We start from the raw sequence: 16850 nt of genomic DNA on the forward strand, positions 1-16850 counted from the left end.
ATCTCTATGTAGCTGCATACCGCATGATAAAGTGGAAATAGCAGTGGCATACCATCTTAACAAATACTCTGAATTAGGGATCGACCGATTATCGGTATGGCCGATATTATCGGCCAATAATCACGATTTTGGGCATTATCGGTATCGGCAATTACCTTGCCGATAAACCGATAATGCCCCGCCCCCCGCACCGCACCGTGACTGTGATGGTGAACATGTCGTGTACTGCGTCACATGTGGTACATGCAGACTGCAGTACATAGGCTGTACTGGCCGTAAACTGAAAAGAATTTATGAACATCTCCCCAACCATTCCAATTTCTCGTCCAGGTCTATGTCTGATTTAACCAGACACCTGGTGGAAAAACATGAAGGTAAAAGAGAGACCATTCAGATCCAGAGAATTGAAAAAGCGACTGGCTGCATGCCCTTCCTACAAGGGAAGCTTTCTGGATTCTTAGAATGGAAACTCGTGCTCCATCGGGTCTTAACTTTAGGAATGACCTAATGTATTTTTATTGACTGCATTTTTTCCTGTGGTTTTCTCCTTTTTATATACATATACATATTTTTTTTCATAGAAATGTTTTTACTTAAATCTATTTCATACAATTTTTTCTTCTTTTTTCATGCGGTTATTTAGAGCTCGTGCATTAACCTGTGGGACATTTGTGCTATCTACACTTGGTATTTTATATATTAGTGTGCCAGGGGTGCTTTTTGTTTGAAGACCATTCAGTTTATTTTTATGATATTCCACCGTAATGCTCTGTTGGTGTTTCAATTTATATAATCTTATATGCATCAGTTATGTAGGTCTTATTTATGATATTTCAGTATAGTGGCTTGCTAATATAATATCTATGTTTGGTTGTTCATTCTTATTTATCATTCATCATATTTTGGGTGTTTATATTTTTTTTAATCCAGAAACATGCATAAGAGCCTTAAATTATTTATGTAATATGTTATTTTTCTATTTATCATATATTTTGGTTCGTCCTGCTCTGTATGGTTTGCTTCATGTATATTTTATGTATTCTTACTGCCAATTTTGTATATATTTTTCTCTTACAATATTGTCTTATTTTCACTTAGACATATTCATGTCTTTGGTGGAACCATGCGCTTTCTTGTTATAACTCTGTTGCTGGTCATATTCACTCTGATGCAAAACCACACCTCAAACCGCACGCTGCATGCATTTTTTTTCATGGAATTTCTTCAATCATGGCTGTGCGTGCTGCCGTTCATACAATGTGGTTTTTGGTTTTTACATTCACCATTGTTTGTATACATATATGTATTAGGTACGTTCTTGTATTTTACCTTCTGGTGAATGTTCTTACAATGCGTTTCTAAACTGCATGCAATTTGAGTATAAAATTCATGGAATTTCCTCAATCATGGTTGTGCGTGCTGCCGTTCATATGATGCGGTTTTTACATTCACCATTATTTGTATGTATACATATTTGTATTAGGCTCGTACTTGTATTATACCTGCTAGTGAAAATGTTTTCACAATGCGTTCATTAACAGAGCCCTAGCCACATAAATCTAAGTACGGTAATCTGTTGGCACTAACTGTGTTACTGCATTTATTTTATACGCAAATTTTGCCATCATTGTGATCTTATTGATTGTATATAGCTTTGTGCATGACACTTATATCTTCATCTATAGGCCATTTCAACAAGCGACCAGTTTACATACGGTGGTTTATCATTCTATTTCATAGTTTGTATAAGAGGTTCCACAAGGGATACATTTTCCTTTTTGTTAATCCTGATTTGGTTTCACCTGTTCTACTTTTACCTAGCTGCTTTTGGCCCACCACGTCACATCCTGTTTGACGGGGGGGGTTTGGTCCACGGTGGGACCTGACTATATGGCAGTAGGTATTTAAACCCCCGTGTGACAAGGTGTCAACGCCATGACTAAGAGTGACAGTTCGAAACGCGTCGGCATTTCACCTCCTTTTTATCAGTGACATGTCACTTGCCACTTCGTGGCTATCCCTTTTTTGGTTTTAATATGCACAATTAAAAGCTAAGTTTTACTGGATTACTTTACAACTAGGAGCTGGATCCTTTCCTTTGTCTTTATATTCCCAATATCCATGTCTGGGTTTTGGTTTCCCATTACCTGCCACTACTCTAAAATCAGCATAATGGGGTTCATACAATAAACTGTCATTCCAGTGTGTATAGAAAACATTTTTAGGTATAGTAGACACTTGCGACCCTGTATCTATCAGCGCCTCCAACTGTACACCTTCTACAATAATCTTTACATAGGGGCAGGAGGCGACAAAGTGAGAGTCCTGACTTAGGGCGTTCGAGGTTTGGACCTGATGACTGTGTTCCTGAGGGCCGGTCCTACATTTTTCAATGTCCCGATTTATTGTAATAGGTACGAAAGGGCCTTTGTGTCCCCAAGGACCTATTAGGTAGAAGATTGTGGGGTTTAAAATTGCAGGGAGCAGGAGCAGGTTTCCTAGGCATGGGCGGTTCACGGTCAGGTGGAACGGCCTGGGCGGCAAGCTCCTTCACCGCATTAGTCAATTGTTCAATGTCCTGCTTGACACTCTCTCTCTGTAATTCTGGGGCTGTAGTAACCGACAAGGTAGGTGACACTGGGGTGGGGTCCGGTGATGGTGGTGGTATGGGCCTAGCTACTGCACCTAGTGGCTCTGGGACAGGCGCGCAAACTTCCTCTGACTCAGTCCCAGACTCTGACTTGAATAGCCAGTATCTTTAAAGCAGGGAAGGACAGGCTGGGGTTTTGGACTGCTAACATTCTCATCTGGGCTTTGTCCCACTTATTTTGATAAATCTATCAATCAATACCTTGCTGCCCTGCTTGGGAGTTATGCCATCTAGTTTGTGAACAGTCTCTAGGGCATTCTGTAGGGCTACGGCATAAGCTCTTAAAGTCTCACCTGGCTTTTGTTGCCTCTCCTACAACCGGAGACGTACCTCCTGATGGCGAATGTGACTCAAATACCTGGTAGAGTCCTTCAAAATCTGCTCTACAGTCACCTTCTCGGAGGCGGGCCAAGTGCGGACTTCCTCCAGTATTGGTTCCTGTAGTTGTCCTGTGAGCAACTGCACCTGTTGATTAGAAGGGAAAGAATAAAGGACAAACAAACTCTGGATCTTCTCCTTGAAATCCCTCAGGGTGAAGGAGTCTCTGTTTTAGGTAGGGAGGACAGGGTTCCCCATGAATACTGGTTCTGACGCTGGAACACCCAGGTTGTTGTGGACTGCAGGCAGGACTGGCAGCATTCTGGCCACTGGGGCAACAGCTGATCCCGCTGCTGGAGATGAAAGGGCACTGTCGTCTGGTTCATCTGGAGGGCTGGGTGATGACATCTTCCAGACTTTTTTGAGTGTGCTGGCCCTTTAAGATAATTTGAGTGCGCTGTCGCTTTAAGATGCTTGGCGATATGCTGCAGTGACTTAGTCTTGACTGACTGGAACCCCCTGAGTGGCGCACCCCCACTATGTGGCAAGTACCCAATAATTCTACTGGGCACTAGGCGTTTAATGTGACTCTCCACCGGTACCAGAGATTCTCTGAGGGAGATCGTTGGTTTATACAGAGTCTGCGCTGCAGCGGGTGCTTGATTATAAAGTGCAGAGCCAGATGCAGCCGCTGGAAACTCCAATATGGCAGCGCCCAGGGGACTTCCTGTTTTGGTCCGGTTGGGAAAGTCTTCTTCTGTGAAACATGTGGTGGATCCTTAGTTCCTCCTCATAACACTGTAGAGGCATAACCACTGGGAACTGACGGGGTGGAGCTGGACGGGGTGTGCGCGGGAAACACCAGACTAAGTTAACCCTTTCAGGTACTGACTTCTTACACTCCACAATGACACTTAAGTATTTCCTTTTTACCTCCCCCTCTATTTCACAAGCGCCGCTAGTAACACTTTGCAATAACAAGAGTCTCGTACACTTTTTCTGGCGCAAATACTTTCTCCTCAGCATGTGATTTTTACAGACCGTTTCGGACACAGTTAAGACTGGGGGGGGGGGGGAAGGACTTGTGGTAAATGTGCACACCTGTATCCTGTTCATAGGACGACAAAAAGTTGTGGAGTAGGAGGGCAATGCAGGGCCGATGTTATGGCCCAAGGTGCAGATGGTATTAACCCCTTCTTGTCGTGATGCCAGGGCGCGGTTTAGCCTTAACCACCCAAAGCTAATACCGCTGATCCTGGGTTAGACAGGGGCAATGAAGACACCAGATTAAGGATAACGACAGCTTTACTGAGGCAAGACAGGTTATATAGTCTTTGCAGTACAGCCAGGGAGGTGATCAGTGACACAGGAGGACCTTGCTGGGACTTGCAGTAGTTAGACTGACTTTAGTGCAGGCCACGGTGACTACAGATGGACTTGACAGAGATGGTGACTGACAATAAGATGACTTTACTGAGGACCGACTTGTGGCTGCAGGACTTTAGGCTCGAGGCCTCCAATGCTCTGGACACAGACACTGAGATGACTACACTGGACCTCAGCATGCAGCAGAAGAGCAATGTGCTAAGAGAGAGATTGTAGCCCCTCTCCTGGTTATATAGGGGGGCTGTGCAAGGAGCTCATAGGTCACTTGGGGGGGGGGGGGGGGTCACCTGGTCACTGGAGCCCTCTGGGTAACAATCATGTGGTGCAAACATTAAAGCAACATTACATTAAATGAGGCAAACCTATATACAAAATTAGGGTATGCTGCAGGGGATCCCTGGGGACATGCAGGGACTCTGCCTGATAGGGCAGGAGGACAGTACGGGGCCAAATCATCTCGTACTGGGACATCACAAAACCAAGTGGAAACTTAGCCTTAACGACACAGGACGTAAATCTACATCCTGGTGCCCTGGTATTTAACACACGTGGATGTACATTTACGTCCTATACATGACCGCGAGCATCGGAGTGGTGCTCGTGTCACGCGCGGTAGGTCCCCGCTGCTATCAGCAGCCAAGGACCCACCGGTAATGGCGCACATCAGTGATCGTGTTTATGTGTGCCATTAACCCCTCAGATGCCGTGATCAATACAAATCACGGCATCTGCAGCAGTGTGGCACTTAATATGAATGATCAGATCGCCCGCAGTGGTGCCTCCGTCCATCTCGTGGGGTCTTCTACTCTGGTCTGTGATCAAGAAAAATCCCCTCCCCCAATAAAAATGTAAATAGTCAGTTTTTCCCATTTTACATGCAGAAAGGGAAAAAAATTAATTAATAAACATATTTGGTATTGCCGCGTGCGTAAATGTCCAAACCATCTAAATATGTTATTGATCCTGTACGGTGAATGGAGTAAATGTAGAAAAAATAAAAAAAAAATAAATGTTGTCACATAATATTTAAAAAAAAATTATAATAAAATTAAAAGTTTAATATATGCAAGTTGGGTATCAATAAAAATTACAGATCACAGCGCAAGAAAATTAGCCCTCATACCGCCACTTATACGAAAAAATCTAAAAGTTATAAGTCGTCAAAATAGAGGGATTTTAAACGCACTCATTTTGTTAAAAAGTTGGAGATTTTTTTTAAAGCGGTACAATAATAAAGTACGTAATCATGGTTATCATTTTATTTGTATTAACCCACAGGATAAATAAAACACACAATTTTTACCATAAATTGTACAGCTTGAAAACAAAACCTTCCAAAATTAGCTAAATTGCGGTTTTCTTTTCAATTTCCCTACACAAATAGTAAGTTCGCCATACATTTCATGGTAAAGTGAGTGATGTAATTACAAAGGAAAACTGGTTGCGCAAAAAATAAGCCCTCCTACTAGTCTGTGGATGAAAATATAAAAGTTTGGATTTTTAGAAGGTGAGGAGGAAAAAACAAAAAAGCAAAAATAAACTTGGCTGCGTCTGTAAGGCCAAAATGGTCTGTGTCCTTATGGGGTTAAAGTAACATCCAAATGAATGCTAGGACCCAAGATTTTCCAACAGAATATTACTCAACGCGTGCCAGCAGAGGCTGCATGGTGCTCTATTACTATAGGGCATTCTGGTGCTATCTCATACCCAGGTAAACAATACACAAACCTGCTGTTTTTGGAAATTCTCCGATCAGTCCTGGCAGCAAGCATTTCTGACTCATGCTGGAGTCCTAAACACTCAGAGCTGCCAGCCTGCTTTGTTCACAGCCAAACAGGCTGTGAACAAAGCAGGCTGGCAGCTCTGAGTGTTCTCCTTTGTGAACAAAGCAGACTGGCAGCTCATAGTGTTTAGGACTCCAGCATGAGTCTGAAATGCTTGCTGCCAGGACTGGTAGGGAGACCCCTAGTGGTAATTTCTTCAAAGTGGAAAATTAAATAGAACGAAGCATATTTTTAATAACATGCAATTGTAAAGTTATTCTGCATACATTAATCTATAATATATCAAAAGTTTTTTTTTGATGAGAGGTACCCTTTAATTTCTTGCATAATATGTTCTACTCCTTAAGGCTTTGTTCACATGTTGCAGTTCTGTTGTGGTTCTGTCATGGTACCATAGTGATGTCGCAGTTAAAATGCAGTGGTTTCAAACAGATTTTTGAAAATGTGGCAAATCTGTTTTAATGTTGGCTAATGTATGTGTGTGTTTTTTTTGGGAAAACATATAAATGCATACATAGTTGTATGACAAATGTGTTTGTGTGTATGGATGTGCATATGTGCATTATGTATAATTTTCCCACCTCAAACACATTGCTAAATTTGTTTATTTTTCTATTAGAAAGTCACAGGTTTTGTGACCGGGTCCAAGATGCTTACACACTTCGTTGCTGCCCACAGGTAGGATAATAGAAATTATAAGCCAGCAATAAAAGATTGGCACTGAATTAAGAGCGGATACCAGTATATATGACACAAGTGACTGGAGATTATCTCAAATTTAAATTTGCACATTTCAGTTAGAGAAGTAAATCTATATTCATGACATAATGTTAAAGTCCACAATAACCAAAATGTATTGTCAGTGTGAATGAAGGGGATAAAAAAGACCATTATTATCACTTATTAACTTACAATAGCTGTGCATTACAGTTTAAGGAAACCCGTCAGAAAGAAAAATGAAGGGGAACCACTCAGCGGAAACCCCTTTTCAGCGATGTTTACAACCGTTATAAAATAAATAAATACTTGTGTAATTACTTGTTATTATGAACATTTTGTTTCTAGGTTCATGGTGTGGTAAATGATACTATTGACTTTGTTAAGAACATCATTTCAACAGAAATTAACAGTGCAACAGACAACCCTGTATCCTTCAAATGTGTTATCATTCCCACTGGTTGATGTATTGAAAGCTTGGTCAATTTAAATGGGTACTGTCAGATCCAAAAACTTTGTTGTTACTCATGAAAATTTAAAGACCTTTTGTAATATGATTGTTTAACATTTTTTGAAAATATAATAAAAAAAAAATTAAAAAAAACTGCTCCTGAAAAGCCCACCATTAGGGATCCCATACCTACCGGCAGGGGTGTAGCTGTAGAGGTAGCAGTTGCACCGGGGTCCTGGTGCCTGGCGGGGCTCCAAAGCACATTTGACCCATAAGAGACTAGTATTATATTTGGCATATGGGACCCTGTTGCAGATTTTGCATCGGGACCCAGAAGCTACAAGCTAGGCCTCTGCCTACCGGAACACTAACCAGCCCTGCAGCAGCATCATGCATGTCCAAGAGTCATTGACAATTGATAACTCATGGACAAGGCAGCACGAGACAAGCCTCCTTCCCCTGAGAGAATTTCTAACACTGTGAGCTAATGAAAAGAGGTATTTTTATAATGTATATAGGTGATGGAGGCATAAAAATTGGGCTAGGTTCACATTGCCGTTTGCATCCGACCCGTTAAGGTCGTTTTATTAAAAAAAAAAAAATAATTTCCCCTTGAGCCCAAACAGACCCTGAAATGGGCCAGATGCAAATGGCTACTGCTGGGACCTGAGGGACCCCATTAACTTGTATGGGGTTTTTCGGTGATTCGGTAATTTTACAGGAGTATAAGGCAGAATTTTTTTTATTTTATTTCTCCGCTAAACTTGATGGAACTGCCAACGGAGCTCCTCCTAACGGAGCCCTCAGATGTACATGGTCAGGATTAGGTACTGCGTAACATTTATTATTATTTTAATATATATAATATATATAAATTTTTTATTTTTTTTTTTTTTTTGTGGGACCTGACAGGTACGCTTCAATCTTAATTTTCTACATTTTCTTCGAAAAAATAAGCAAACATGGGTCTTCACCCATTAACCGTTATACAGGAATATGGACTTTGCTGCTACACATCCCTAGGTTGTGTATACAGAGTTGTTGGTCACTGGCTTAGCTAATAAGCAAGAGAGTAACAAAGAAGCCAAGAGTTAAGAATATAAATCAAAGCCAAAGAGAATCCAGATACTTTTCATAAAAAGGAATATTTCTGACCTAAATAATCAGGAGGAACCAGAAATAACAGAACTGCAGGCAAAATTGGAGGTCAGAAAGTGTAAGGTTGGGAGTGGGGATTGAGGGGCAGTAATCCAAGGTAGTAGTCAGACTTTAGTTTTGAATACAGTACAGAAATAACCATCTTAATATGCACCAAGTAGCATTAAAGGGTTGCTCCTCTGGAAAAAAATGTTTTAAATCAACTGGTGCAAGAAAGTTAAACAGAATTGTAAATTAATCCACACCAAAAAATTAGACCATATCAGACAAGACAAAGAAATTATTTTTCAAATAAAAGTATACATTTTATTGAATAACAATCATGATAAAAACATATTTAAAATACATGTAGTGGTACAACAACATACTCGGGCAGAAGAGTGGAGGATAGGGGCATACACATATTATGCACTCATAAGGAGTGAAAAAGCAGAGGACCATATATTGGGTCTGTACATAGACCTGGAATCCCAAATAAGCCTAATTGTATAGAAAGTAATATATAATGAAAAAACTAGCAGCGGGTATCCCACAAATATGTACACAAATACTTTAACATAGGAATAATGACAGGGTAATGACCCCACAAATCCTAGGTAGTACTGAAAAGACCTCCAAAAAAGGAAGGAAAAAAACAGTTGTTGAAAATCATGCACCCTAGAGAGCTTTGCCTCTTACCTCCTACCCCAAACGCGTTTTCGCAATATGGCTTCGTCAGGGGGCGTCAGAATTGTAAATTACTTCTATTTAAAAATCTTAATCCTTCCAGTACTTATGAGCTTCTGTATGTTCCTTAGGAAGTTCCTTTCTTTCTGACTACAGTGCTCTCTGCTGACACCTCTGTCCATTTTAGGAACTGTCCAGAGTAGGAGCAAATCCCCAAAGCAAATCTATCCTGCTATGGACAGAGGTGTCAGCAGAGAGCACTGTGGTCAGACAGAAAGGAAATTCAAAAAGGAAAGCACTTCCTGTGCAACATATAGCAGCTGATAAGTACTGGAAGGATTAAGATTTTTAAATATAAGTAATGTTCAAATCTGTTTAACTTTGTGGCACCAGTTGATCAGAGGAGTAACCTATTAACTACAACAACTGGTAAAGAGGAAAGGACAGAGTTGATTTAAATAGGGGACCAAGCTCATATATTTTCTGCACTAACCCAGTGTCATGTGGCTGGCCAAATAGCTGTGTACTGTACATTAAAGGGATGGTACCAAATGCTTTGATTAGCTCCACCAATGGGGGCTAGCATGGGGGCAACTGGAAGAAGCCAAAGGAATGTGAAATTAGGTAAATAGGTTGCAGAGGACACCAGCTTAAAGGTGTACTCCGGCCCTGAGACATCTTATCCCCTATCCAAAGGATAGGGGATAGGATGTCTCACCGCTGGGGACCCCCGGAATCTTGTATTCGCCAGCCACCTGTTTGATCAGCACGCTGCGGTGCCAGCTCACAAACAGCCGGGTGGCGACCACGGGGCCGAAGTATCGTGATGTCACTACTCCACTCCCGTGTGATGTCACCCCCTGCCCCCGCTATGCAAGTCTATGTCTATAGACCTTGTGGCTGCATTGAGTGGGAGTCACTGTTTGTAGAGCGGTTTGCATAGAAAAGAGGATCTTGAGCAATTGACCTTCTGGCTTTTTCCTTCTCTATTACATCATATGGAAAGTGACTTTCCATATAGGAAACCCCCTTTAACTTATTTATCTATACCATAAACACTTTTTATTTTTGGCAAATTGTTTTAAACATACAAACCTTAACTCTATTTTTAAGATGGTTTTTGCAGAAAGAGGAGAAACCATTTCAGGTGGAAACTTTCATGGTGAATATCCTGCAAAGGTACTTTTTAACCTTACCCCTCCAATGTATTTTACCAGATTTTTCATTACAAAGTATTTGTCTATTTATGAATCCATTCTCATTTACAGGCCTTGGATTATCTTGCCATTGGCGTCCATGAACTTGCATCAATTAGTGAGAGGAGGATCGAAAGACTGTGCAATCCCTCTCTCAGTGAGCTACCAGCATTTTTAGTCACCGAGGGGGGGTTAAATTCGGGCTTCATGATCGCCCATTGTACAGCTGCTGCCCTTGGTAAGAATTTTCAGTATTTTAGATCAGTGTATGTCCTTGTGAAAGCTTTCATAGAATCACCTTGAAAAATATGCCCTATTTTGTTTAAATTAAGACTAAATATAAAAATGGTTTAATTCTCTATTTGTCCTCCAGTTTCTGAAAATAAAGTGTTGTGTCACCCGTCCTCCGTAGACTCCCTCTCCACAAGTGCTGCTACTGAAGACCATGTATCAATGGGAGGCTGGGCAGCAAGGAAAGCTCTCAGAGTTATTGAAAACGTGGAACATGGTAATATCATCTATTAAATGATATTTCATTGTCTGATTTCAGTATTCCTAAAATTTTAACTCATTAGTTAGTGCACAGCGGCTACACCAAAATGTCTCTTGCTCTTGTGGACCATGCACATCCATCAATTGATAAACAAACTAACACATTTTTCTATCCATTAATTCCTTCTGTACAGATGGAGCTCAAGAAACATATCCAGAACCCAAGGGGGAATACAGACCAAAAAAGAGACGTTTTAGCTCCAGTTAATAACATCTCTTTACTAGACAAAGCTGATGCATTTTGAGACCTATAGGGGGAGATTTACCAAAACCTGTGTAGAGGAAGTGGTGCAGTTGCCCATAGCAACCAATCAGATCGCTTCTTTCAGTTTTCAAAGGCCTTTTTAAAAATGAAGGAAGCAAACTGGTTGCTATGGGCAATTGTGCCACACTTCCTCTATACAGATTTTAATAAATCTCCCCCACAGTCCTCCTTTATGGCTGTGATGTAGATACACATTACAACTGGCAAAAGTGCATCCAGATGGTCCCCAATTTGCTTGCAGATTACAGAAATCTAGATAGAAGACCCTGACATGCTTACAAGTGATGAAACCCCACAAACCTGTAGTGCTGAGGGCAGTGGCGACCCTATGGGGGAGGGGTTGTGGTTAATTTAAAAAATAGCTGTGCAATGCTTTCCTCTCTGGTGGTGCTATAAGGAAATTGTATACTTAATTTTGGGTTCCTAAACAGATTACATCTGGTTTCTGGGAGTCCTAAAGATATCATTGAAAGCAAACAACCTTTTAAGAGTGTACAGAGAAGCAGCAAGCTGTGTAGTCTACAAAAACAATATGGACTTACAAAAGTGAAATACCAGGCATGCTATGTTAGCTAAATAATACACTTTGAGCCCTATAATTTGATCCAGTTCCAAAACATTTTGGTTTTGCAGGACAGTGTGTTAGGTAAATGTTTCTATTTTCAGTGCTGGCTATTGAGCTTCTTGCAGCCTGCCAAGGGATTGAATTTCTACGCCCTCTTAGAACCACAACTCCATTGGAGAAAGTCTATGACCTTGTTCGCTCTGTGGTTAGGTAAACACAAACACTATTTCAGAATCTGTGTTTTAAAGGCCTGTATGTTGTAGTGGTTAATGATCAATAAATGTTCCTAATAATGATCTTGTAGGCCTTGGATGAAGGACCGTTTCATGGCTCCAGACATAGAAGCAGTTCACAGATTACTTGTTGACCAAAAGGTAACACATTTGTAAATATTTTTAAAGTTTCTCTGATTTTTTGGGTTGTTTTTCTTTCATCATTCTGTGTTCATGATATACTAAATTATTAGAGTTATCAAATAGCAGGACCTACATTTATAGCATGCACTTATGCTTTGGAGGAATGAGTGATTTTTTTTTATTATTTTTTTTTATCTTGGTTATACTACTGCTTTATAGGAAGATCCAACTGGCACCACTCCAGGAACGTTAAACAGATTTGTAAATTACTTCTATTAAAAAATCGTAATCCTTCCAGTAGTTATCATCTGCTGTATGATCCACAGGAAGTTCTTTTCTTTTTGAATTTCCTTTCTGTCTGACCACAGTGCTCTCTGCTGACACATCTGTCTATTTTAGGCACTGTCCAGATTAGGAGAAATCCCAATAAAAAACCTCTCCTGCTCTGGACAGTTCCTAAAATGGACAGAGGTGTCATCAGAGAGCACTGTGGTCAGACAGAAAGGAAATTCAAAAAGAAAATAACTTAAGTACTGGAAGGATTAAGATAAAAAATAAAAATAAAAGTTTTTCCAGGGGATTACCCCTTTAACTTTGCTACACACCTTAATATTAATAGAGCTGCAGGTATCAAGATGCCTTCCTATATCTATGTACTACTCATGTAGTAACCAGAAGTTCACAATATAGGAAAAAAGATGCTGCACTCACCAAAATGTAGATTCTTCAATGCTTTGTGACCTTTTCTAAGACTTTACATGCAACTGGGAGAAACTAACAAATATTGGGGATAATACCTGGCAACAGTCAATTTATGCATCAGCATGCACTTCCTCTGGGTCAATAATGCACGTCAAGGAATACAGCAAAATATTTAAAATAGTCTGGCAAAAAGTTGTCATGACAGTGATAAAACAAACCGAATTACACTATTAAAAACATCATAAGAACAAGCTCCTATTATTGCGGTCGTTTAGATAATCTGGTACCTTTCAGGCCGATAGCCGATAACTTATACCGGGATATCGGTATAAGTTATCGGCTATTTCCTCCCCCTCCCCGGCGGGGCAGAAGCCGCTGCAGTTCAATGATTTAAAGTGGGCGCTTTAAATCAATGAACTGCAGCGGCTTTTGCGGGGCCAGAGACCGCCGCCGCCGCCCGCTTCTCTCCCCCTGCCGGTCCTGGGGTCCTCCCTAGTCCAACCACCACCGCTGCCAGATTGCCTCCCCCATCCCTGGTGTTATAATTACCTCTTCCCGGGGTCCGCGATACTTCTGGCTCCGGCGGCATCCTGCGCTGTTACTGTGCGCACTGACGGTGATGTCGCATTGAGGACGTCTCTAGTCATTGCGCAGCGCAGCATAGCGTCGCAGGAGCCAGAAGTAGCATGGACCCCGGGAACAGGTAATTATAACACCGGGGATGGGGGAGGCAATGTGGCAGCGGCGGTATGTGGCCAGAGGATGGGGGAGGCAATGGGGCAGCAGCGGCGGTATGTGGCCAGAGGATGGGGAGCCAATGGGGTGGCGGTGGTCGTCTCTGGCCAGGGGCGGGGCGAAGCGGGGGTGGGGTGGGGAATTATCGGCAAAGTAATTGCCGATACTGATAATGTCCAAAATCGTGATAATCGGTCTATCCCTAGTTTAGATTAATAGGACCCAGCGCGTCTACTTTAATTATCCAATGCGATTCTCCTGTAAAAGGTATAGTATGTCTATCCCCTTTTTCTTGTGTGATCTTAAAGGGGTATTCCAGGATTTTTTTTTATTTGACTATGCCACAGGGCCTGTAAAGTTGGTGTAGTTCATAATATAGTGTCTGTACCTGTGTGTGCCGGTTTTCTCACAATTCTTTATGTGATTTTCACCCCAATATTTATTTTTAACAGCAAAAAAAATGACTATCTCAGATTTTTCCCAGGTTGCAATGGGGCCGAGACCTCACTCACTAGTCAGTTGATGACAGGGAGCCTGTCTGCTTCAATATGTGCTAACATGCAATGCAATGCTGTTAACATGAGTCCACAATGTAGAAAAGGAGTAGATGGCACTCACCCGAATATTGTGCAAAAAATCATCATTTATTTCAGTGCAATAAAAGCATCTCCAAATGGGCTGGCAGGTTTACCTAACAGGCATGTTCACAAGTAGTACAATTAGTACTAATTGTACTACTTGTGAACATTCAATTAGGTAACCCTTCCAGCCTGATTGGAGATGTTTTTATTGCAGTGGGGAGCCAGGTAAAAAAATAAAATAAAAAGCCCCAATAGCAGGCCTGGCGGTAGCATGGTTGTAGCATTTTGGACTGTGACTGCTATTTTTACTGGGACATTTGAACTGCCGGAGACTGTTCTGGCAAAATTATAACTTTTGGGATGGTCCGGTCTGCATTAATGACGCATAAATTACTTGCAATAAGGATAAAATTTGTTGATGACTAAGAACAGGGCTAGACCAATGTCTATGGCATACTCTGGGGCACACTGTAATAAGAAAACTAAAGCAAACTACTATCACCAATAACAGTACTATACAACACCCATATACTATATCAACATAATTCTTACATAAAATTAGAGTATCAAATAATGAACACAACTGTGATACAGTGACAAAAAAGATAATAGACAAATGCTAAATTATCACAAACAAGACACCATAAAGTATGTGTAGACCATGGAGGAGATACAATTTTGTAGACACCTAAGTGGTGGAGCCCCTGGGGCCATTGCTCAATTATATCTAGTCTTTAATGAGGATAGTAAATTCTAAATAATAAGGTTTAGACCATTTTATCTACATGATGTTGATGTCATTTGTACAGTATTTCCTTCTTATTACCTGGTTATTTTAAGCATCTACTCATCCATCCATTTAGAACGTGTTTATCATATTAAATAAGTGTTTTGAGAAACTGAGTCAATCATTGATGTGTTGTACCCAATTTGATGGAACTAAACCTAGCATGTAAAACATGGGCAAAGGTCTCTGAACTAAGTTGCTAAGTACATATTTATCTAACCAAGAAGTTTAGGAGCCACTACACAAGGTTCAGCATTTGCTTATCTTTTCTTATTGACCCATGGTGAAATGATAGGCTAGGAAAATAACACATGGCTTTAGTAAGAAAAGTGTAGAGTAACATAATACATTTAAAGTGTAGTGTGTGTGTGTGTAATAAACCATTTTCCATGTTACATTAATATCAGTCCTTTCATACACGTGTGACATCAGTAAACAGGCAAACCTTAGCTACCAAACCTTCTTCCATGTAACTTTTAATTATATTAATAGAAGCGCCCAGAACAGAAGCTTGGAATACCCCTGTGATGTGGGGTTGTTCTCTTGAGAGACCTCCTTTTTAAAAGAAAACTATTTCACACCAATGTAATTCAAACAGATCAGATTTACTTAAATCGGTTGATCGAAGACTATTCTTCTTCTATGCAGATGTGTTACGGCAGGGCTTAAACCTTTAACCCCTTAAGGACTAAGCCCATTTTTACCTTAAGGACTTGGCCAATTTTTGTTTTTGTACTTTCGTATTATTCTCATCCCCTTCTAAAAATCATAACATTCAATTATGCACCTACAGAGACACATGACCAGCCTCACTTTGAAAAGCAGGTCATAGGCGGGATCACTTCGGGGTTGACATGCCGCATTATCAGAGTAATGAAGGCATTTCTGAATGGCCTTGAACCGCTTCCGTGACATGACCATACTGTAAAGCGGGGTCTAGTAGAAGATGTCCCCGCTCCAGTACTGTCTGACACTGGGCTTTTTGACCAGGCCCATAGGCAGCAAGAGGCCAAAAAATGTCCTCGTTTCTGCTGCATCAATGGCGAACCATTCATTGGACCTGGTCAAAAAAGAATCTGGGTGGTGGGCGATGAACTGCTGGGCGTATGTAGTGTGTGCTTGGTGTATTGGCCAAATGCAGTGCCCTGGACCCCTGATAGGGCCCGGGTCGTGCTGAAAAAAACTGCAGCGGACCCTTGAGGACCTATTATTAGGGTTTTTTTTTTTTTTTTTTTTTACAGTCCTACCTGTCACTTTTAGTGTATTCTTTCCCTGCTCTAAGAAGGGGTCTTCCTCCCTGAGGGGCTCCGATCTCGGCAGTCCCTGGCTCCTACTTGCAGCTCTGCCCGCTGGCTAAACTCAGTAAGCTGGCAGAGCAGCGAGAAGAGGTAATTAACCCCTCCCTTGCCAGCTGCTATTGGCCGGACAATAGCAGCGATCCTGGGGGGGGGGGGGGGGGGGACAAAATCGCCACCTCCCCATAGATACAGGAGGTGATTGGGGGTTTATTCTACACTTCCGATCACCATGTATCTCCGGGTCACACCTGATTCCGGTGTGAATTCACTGGTGGTTTGCGGCAATCGCCGACATGGGGTCTGATGACCCCCCCCCCATGGGCATTTGCGTGGGGTCCCCACCCGGCGCGCAGCGGTGACTGAAATTCCCACGGGTGTACAGGTAAGTCCTGGGTCCTTTTTTAAGTACCAGGGTGTCAGGACATACCCGTACGCCCTGGGTCCTTAACTGGTTTAAGGTTAAGGTTTTTTTTTTAAAATTAAAAAAATCTAATTTCCATAGGGTGTCCAAGCATCTTAATTAGAAAAAAAATTCCCTGGACAACCTCTTTAATACAGAGCAACAAGTTACCTTAATGGGTACAGTCCTCAATTACAGAACAGAAGCTATTGATTGAACATTTCTGAAAGTATATTTGACATTATAGAATTTGTTTTTAGGTTGATGTTCTCTTCAAAGAAGC

General features: G+C 41.4%; 2 protein-coding genes across 6 annotated transcripts in view; one reads left to right on the plus strand and one right to left on the minus strand.

Moving 5' to 3' along the window:
* Positions 1-16850, plus strand: part of HAL (histidine ammonia-lyase) — a 66626-nt gene that overhangs the window by 43233 nt on the left and 6543 nt on the right. For all 5 annotated transcript variants that reach the window (XM_056574289.1, XM_056574287.1, XM_056574288.1 and 2 more), the window contains exons 14-20: positions 6758-6816; positions 7204-7284; positions 10244-10309; positions 10399-10564; positions 10700-10834; positions 11810-11918; positions 12013-12082. In XM_056574289.1, coding sequence (XP_056430264.1) covers positions 6758-6816; positions 7204-7284; positions 10244-10309; positions 10399-10564; positions 10700-10834; positions 11810-11918; positions 12013-12082 — 686 coding nt within the window. The remainder of the gene's footprint in view (positions 1-6757; positions 6817-7203; positions 7285-10243; positions 10310-10398; positions 10565-10699; positions 10835-11809; positions 11919-12012; positions 12083-16850) is intronic.
* Positions 1-16850, minus strand: part of AMDHD1 (amidohydrolase domain containing 1) — an 85217-nt gene that overhangs the window by 12853 nt on the left and 55514 nt on the right. The gene's annotated exons all lie outside the window — the stretch shown is intronic.

This window comes from Hyla sarda, chromosome 4 (assembly GCF_029499605.1).
Source record: "Hyla sarda isolate aHylSar1 chromosome 4, aHylSar1.hap1, whole genome shotgun sequence".
In the NCBI taxonomy this organism is placed as follows: Eukaryota; Metazoa; Chordata; class Amphibia; order Anura; family Hylidae; genus Hyla; species Hyla sarda.